Source organism: Myotis brandtii, unplaced genomic scaffold, assembly GCF_000412655.1.
Source record: "Myotis brandtii unplaced genomic scaffold, ASM41265v1 scaffold294, whole genome shotgun sequence".
In the NCBI taxonomy this organism is placed as follows: Eukaryota; Metazoa; Chordata; class Mammalia; order Chiroptera; family Vespertilionidae; genus Myotis; species Myotis brandtii.
Genome location: NW_005361238.1, coordinates 402915 through 409866, shown reverse-complemented (window position 1 = coordinate 409866; position 6952 = coordinate 402915). Strand labels below are relative to the sequence as shown.

The 6952-nt window shown below is 53.4% G+C and overlaps 1 protein-coding gene across 1 annotated transcript in view; it reads left to right on the top strand.

Moving 5' to 3' along the window:
* The window catches only part of SLC4A5 (solute carrier family 4 (sodium bicarbonate cotransporter), member 5), an 89395-nt gene that overhangs the window by 20486 nt on the left and 61957 nt on the right, over positions 1 to 6952 (top strand). Inside the window, exon 4 of the mRNA XM_005869430.2 lies at positions 545 to 727. Coding sequence (XP_005869492.1) covers positions 545 to 727 — 183 coding nt within the window. The remainder of the gene's footprint in view (positions 1 to 544; positions 728 to 6952) is intronic.

Here is a 6952-nt window from a genome sequence, read left to right as displayed (position 1 = left end):
TGGTTTGCACAGCAGCCAGGCTTCCTAGTAGAATTTTGAATTTAAGGTTCCTGGTAACTATAGTTCTTGAAAATTCTAGTTTACACAACCAGCTTTGAGAAACCCTTAATAACGTGCTCTTCTGGTAAGTGGTTCACGTAGCCCTTGGTTGTTAGTAAAAATGGCCCTCGATAAGGTGCACGCGGCATTTCTATACCAGCCAAGGAGGGGCCTGGCGTTTGGGACTAAGCCTGGGACCCCCTGAGGGCCTCTGTCCTGCGTCACAGGCCACATGTGGTCATCGCTGCCTGGACGAGCAGGCAGCTGGGGGCTCTGCTCATGCTGCCAGAGTTCTGGCTGCAGCGCCAAGGGTAGCTTTTCCAGCAACACCAAGTTGTTCGGAGTGGGGTTCTGTCAAGCCCATGCCTTGGACAGTGGCCCTGGCCAGGAATCCCACGTCTCGGGTTTTGCTCTTGGCCTTAGCTCTTTGGGACTGGAGGCTGTTAAGGAGAAATGCCAGCTTTTAGTAACTCTTGGCTTCCCCCCTCTTGTGTTGTGCTCACAGACTGCCATTCCATCCACATTGGGCTTTCCGTCCCCAGTTACCTTCAAAGGAAGAGAGACCAGAAGGGACAGACTGCAGGCCAGCAGAAGGTCCGCTGGGGCCTGTGGCCGGACAGGGACCCTACCGGTGCGGGGAGCAGGGCAAGCAGCGGGGACAGCAGTGCGGATCGTGCCAGCAGGACCCGTGAGTTCTTGAGGGGTGCGTTCTGGGGAGCCGTCTGCTGTGGGTGCAGGCGGGGCATGGCCGGGCAGGAGGGAGCCTCCTGAGACGTGGCCTGGTGTCCCAGTCCCCCTCTGCTCCGCCGCTGCCATTGCGGGTGGGCTCGCTGCTCTGGGCCGCCTTTAGTCAAGCTGAGCGCCTCTCTCTGGGGGGAGTTCAGTCCTCTGCTCTGATCCATTCCATGCTGATTTCATGGCTTAATGCTCCGAATTATTTCCTTCATTTCTAAATTCCTAGGGGCCACCTGGCCGTTGCCCTAAGGACCAATACGAACACGCCCGTTGGGTGTGAGGCACTGTGCTCAGCAGACAGAATTGCTTCGTCATTACCTGCCCGTCGGTCCTCCCGAGCGTGAGGAACTGGGCAGAGCTGTCCAGGACCTGCACGGGGCTGCGGAGCCCTGGGGTGCTTTCTCCAGGCCCACAGAGCCCCGGGGCTTCCTCTGCGGCTGCAGAAATCAGTTCTTGGCTGATTACAAATCATTCTTTTGTTCTTTCCCGTGGAAAGAAAGATATCAGTCTTAAGAGGAGTAAACGACCGGAGTTCTTAGAGCATGGCTGTGACATTTTATTCTTTTGTGACTTTACTATTTCTAGGGACATACATGTACTCCCATCATATCCCAAATCTGCCTACTAACTGACATTTAATTGGTTTTTATTACATATTTTTACTGTCTCGAGCAAGGCAAAATTAGTGACTTTACCATCTAAACCTTCAGAGGCATGCCAGAGGCAACCACAGGGTTTTAGTGTCCCCGTGGGAGAAGACCTGACATACATGCTCCCAAAGGCCTTCAGAACCCCTCCAACCCTGCTGCTGCCCCGAACCACTGTTCAGGCACCCAGTCTACCAGGCCTGTGGCCTTCACAAAGTAAGTGCGTCTACAGGGGAGATGGGTTAATGGGGAGTTCGTTGGACATGCCCAGGGTAAGAGATAAGTGCTGATTAAAATACATCAGTGTTCGTGCACACGCGCGCACACACACACACACAAAAACATGCATGCGTATGCATGTGCACACATGCATGCTCAGGGGTAGGAACATCAGAGACGCAGTGGAGATCATACCTGGTGGGAACTGGGTGCTCCCCACGTTGGAACTGGATGCCTCAGGCTCGCTTTCAGGGGCATTTCCCTGTCACCCCACTGCCACCACCACATTCAGGGGTAAAGTCACCCTCTGCAAGTTGAGTCTGCTGGGTCCCTCCTGAGCCAGGGGAGAGGCCCATGCTTTAGAGTTGGCGCTCTCTGCTCAGAGGGTTTGGAGGAGAGCTAATAAGTGGCATGTTTTTATTGATTTTAGAAAGAGAGGAAGGGGGAGGGAGGAAGAGAGAGATAGAAACATCAGTGATGAGAGAAAAACATTGATCTGCTGCCTCCTGCACACTCCCTACTGGGGATCGAGCCTGCAACCCGGGGATGTGCCCTGACCAGGAATCAACGGGTGACCTTTCTATGCATGGGATGATGCTCAATCTACTGAGCCACACCGGCCAGGGCGTAAGTAGTATTTCTTGATGTGACATGGCGCATCACATGGCGTCATGAATGGTGGATTATTTTGGTGGTTTCTGGTTCAATTAAAGGGACACTGCTTTTACCTGGAAACCAAAGGAGAGAGAGTGGGGAGAATCCTTTGATACGGTTGTACATTTGGTTTATTCCTTTCACAGCCTGCTGTTCCCATACCATGTGCATGTGTTACTGGCTTGTCCCTGGAATGGGTATGGGACTGGGGGAGGGAGAATGGGAGAGCCTAGGAGGACAGGACATATCAGGCTGTATCTTTCAAGTTGGAGTAAAGTAGGGACCCCTTTTAAAAAGAAAATAACGTCTGTGGATCCATGAAAATGTATTTGCACATTTGTAGAGCCCAAGGGGGGGCATTGGGTCCCAGTTTGAGAAATAATATCTTCATTAAGGTTTTAGCCCATAGAAATGTGTCCCGGTTTTGAATGATAACAATAGAAAAGTTTTTCCCTTGCAGCGATAAAAGAAATCTTTTAAAGATTATCATCAAAATGGAAACACAAACTTTAAAACTTTCCATAGAACCCACCTACCCCTAAGAATACATTCCAGACGCAGTTCTAGATGCGCTTGACTTAAGGGAGCCACAGAGCTGCTAACAAAGTCAGCAGCCACAGCGTTGTCTATAGCCTGGGGGCCGAGCTTGTTCCTGCCATTCTCCACGGGGTGAGAAGGTGGTAGAATGACCCCTCAGTCATTCTCTCCTTCCAGGCCAATGGGGCACTGCATGTGTGGTGCAGATACGACCCGCTCCACAACCTCACAGGGTCAGGGACAATGACCTGCAGAAGGAGAGCAGGACATGCCAGAATAGCCTGGTCCCTGTGGGAGGTCACAGTTCAATTCCCAGGCAGGGCACATGCCCGGGTTGGGAGGCAGCCGATTGATGATTCTCTCATCATTGATGTTTCTCCCTCTCCCTCTCCCTTCCTCTCTGAAATTTAAATATATATGTGTGTGTGTGTGTGTGTGTGTGTGTGTGTGTGTGTGTGTATTGCCAGAACACTTTTACCTGCACCATCTAGATAATTGCCTGAGTCTCCCACTTCTCCTTGCTGTAGAGCACCTGACCACATGTGTTTTTCCTTGTGGAGTGTCCTGTATATTCTGCGAATCCATCCAGACAGCCCAGGCAGGAGTCCAGCTGGCCTGGCCACTCCCACTACACCGGACAGGGTCCATGCAGAATGTTGGGGCCTGGGCCGGGCCGGGGTGGTTCGATGTGGCAGGGCCCAAGTGTAAGGCAGGCTGTGCAGATGCAGAACTGACAGGAGACACCTTTAGTTCCCGCCTCACGGAGGAACGGCCGGGATCCTGCAGGGCAGTGTATGTGAAGGAGTTTTGTACCACGAAATGGCAGTTCATTATAATTTTGTTAACTAATTGTATAGCATTCATAACAGGGAGCTACTACTCTCCCATCTTCAAATAGAGAAATCAGGGCTCAAAGGGATGAGTGTGATGCAGCTGTAATCAGTGAAGCTGGGATTTGAAAACAGGTCTGTTGACTCCAAAGCCTGTGGGTGCCCCTCCCGCCCCACCACTGTCCTTTGTAAGACCTCATTGCTCAGTCACCATATTCCACACAGGCTGGGAATGGCACCTTTCCAAGCAGCCGATTGCCTTCTGGTGAAAGGAATGGGTAGGTAGCGAATATGCCTCAGCAGTGGGCTTGTTTATTCTTTCTCTCTCCATACCGCTCCTTCCCCCAATCCTATATAATAAAAGAGAAACATGCAAATTAACCATCCCTCTGCTACGCTCAAGCCATGCGCACAAGCCACACCCACAAGCTAATCACGAGTGAGTATGCAAATTAACCCAACTTAGATGGCAGCGGCCACGGAGCTGGAGTGAGCAGGAGGCTTGGGTTGCCCCCGGCGATGGAGGAAGCCAAGCTTTCCTCCTGCGCTGGCCGGCCCTGGGCTCCGCTCAAGGCTACAAAGTTTCATTTATAGAAGATAAATAAATCCCAGGGAAAAAAAAGAAAAAAAGGAGAGGCTGGGGGCTTGGGTTGCTGGGGGGCATGGCCAGCCTGAAAACAGCCCTCAACTCCTCACCCAGGCTGGCTACACCCCCATGGGGTGAGGGTCCCCGCTGGTGGGCTTGGCCAGCCTGCAAGCAGCCTTTAGCCCCTCACCCAGGCTGTCCAGGCACCCCAGAGGGACCCCCACCCTGATCTGGGATATCCTTCAGGGCAAACCAGCCGGCCCCCACCCATGCACCAGGCCTCTATCCTATATAATAAAAGGGTAATATGCAAATTGACCATAACAGCAGAACAACTGGGAATGACTGGTCACTATGACACACACTGACCACCAGGGGGCAGACGCTCAATGCAGGAGCTGCCCTCTGGTGTTCAGTGCACTCCCACAGGGGGAACTCTGCTCAGCCACAAGCCAGGCTGACAGCTGTCAGCACAGCAGTGGTGGTGGGAGCCTCTCCCACCTCCTCAGCAGCACTAAGGATGTCCGACTGCAGCGTAGGCCTGCTCCCCGCTGGCAAGTGGACATCCCCCAAGGGTTCCCAGGCTGCCAGAGGGATGTTTGACTGCCAGGTTAGGCCCGATCCCCCAGGGAGTGGGCCTAAGCCAGCAGGTGGACATCCCCCGAGGGGTCCCAGACTGCGAGAGGGTACAGGCCAGGCTGAGGGACCCCCCCCCCAGTGCACAAATTTTTGTGCACTGGGCCTCTAGTGTGAGTATAACTTTAGAAAGTCAATACTTTGCAACCAATCCATTTAAACTCAAGCAGAGCATAAATGGGAAATAGAACTATCCAGCTGTGGTGAGAACCAGTAAGAGCGATGCTTCCTGCCCTGGAGAGAATGCCTTTTCTGGCCCTGAGGACCTCTAGAGAGGCTATGAGGAGCACATGGACAGAAGCAGCTTTCGCAATGTGGTTGCATTTCCACTTCTCTAGGCTGGTAATAAGAACTGGAGCCAAGATCCAAGAGAAACACAACCAACCAAGCCCGACCTGGCTGTGCAGTCCCTGGGTCTTGGTATCCTCATCTGTAGATGGAAAGATGTTTGTGGGATGACCAACTGCCTCAGTTTTCTTGGGATCCAGGGGTTTCCCAAGACAAGGGACGTGGGACCTGCAGTGCTAACGCCAGGTCAGTCCCAAGCAAACCGGGACTGTTGGACACGCTAAGGTGTGTGAGTCACTAAATGCTATATAACGCTGTACATTACAGCCAGCTGGTCCAGCAGCCCAGCACCTGGTGTGCTACTCCTTCCCTGGGTGGGAGAGAGGGGCAGAAAGAGGAGAGGGGTGCAGGGCGCAGGGTAGGGGAGCAGCGTGGGAGTAGCATGGCCATCTAGAAGTTAAAAGGATTGAGCCCTTGGAGTGTTAGAAAGGCCAGACTGGTGATGGTCATAAGGGAGGAAGGTGTCACTTGTTGGCAACAACAAAAATCGTGAAATCATTTCTTGAGTGACTGGTGTGTGCCAAGCACTGTGCCAACCACACCACATATAGTATGTCATTGTCCAGCACAATCCAGTGAGGGGAGTGTGAAAATTCCCGCTTTTTAGATGGGGAAATGAAGGCTCAGAGAGCTTACTGCCTTGCCCAGATCCTACTGCTCATAATTAGCAGTCAGGAGTGGAAGCCAGATCTGGGCTGAGGCAGTACCACACGAGTAGAGAGAATCCTCTGGCATCCTTGGTGGTCTCTGGTATTTCTCCGAGGTCCAGGTCACCCTCAGTGCCTGAGGTGCGGTGTGCAGTGGCTGCCCTGTGGTGCACAGGAGGTGCTGGGCCGACAGCACCCACAGTGCAGTGTGAGCTGTGGCGCCTGGGAGCTCGGAGGCACCCAGCCCCTCATTGTCCTGCCTGCGATGGAGCCTGCCAAGGCAGGAGCTCCTTGATGGTGGGGTTGGCTTAGATTCTGCAGCTAAACACATGCCCCTGATCCTCTGCTGATGTTTTCTCAGCTTTAAAGTGACCATATTTGACCCTCGGGCCTCAGGTCTGAAAATGCGGTAAGTGAGGCAGCCAGCAGGGCGGTGAGGGGGAGGCGGTCAGCAGGCTGGGCTCTCCTCCAGGCTCCCCTCGCCGGGCCTGTTGGACCTTCTGTGCTATAAAGTGGGTCTTGGTTTTTTCACCCGTGAAATGAAGGCTTTGGGCTGGGCGACTGCTAAGCTCCCTTCCAGCTCTAAGCCTTCGTGAATTCAGGGTTCAGAGCGCCTTGGAGCAGCAGCCGCGCAGTGACCTCTAATCAACCTTGGCACATTCTAAGAGCCCAGTAAGCACTTGTTGAACGGAACCCAGGAGATTAGGAGTTTCTGGGCAGAGCAGTAATTCCCCGGTGGGGTTTGCCGCACACCCTGAAGTGACCGGTTCCCACCGTCCGGGGACTCTCAGAAAACATCCACTGAGTGATGACATGTGGGACTTGTCTTAGAAGTAGCTGAAGAGGAAGAGAAGCATTTAAAGTTAGGAAGAGAGAAACTAGCACCAGGCATGGTTGCTGTGAAATGTGAGGTCCCCTCTACCCCCCAGCAACCCTCTCCCCAACAACCCCACCTCCACATCAGGCTGTGTGGCTTAGAGCCCTGCCTGCCAGGCCACTCCAGCCAGCTCACCTGCCGGCCAAGGCTCTTAAGGAGGCCCCGGGGAGTCTCAAGGCAAATCCTACCTCTGCCTT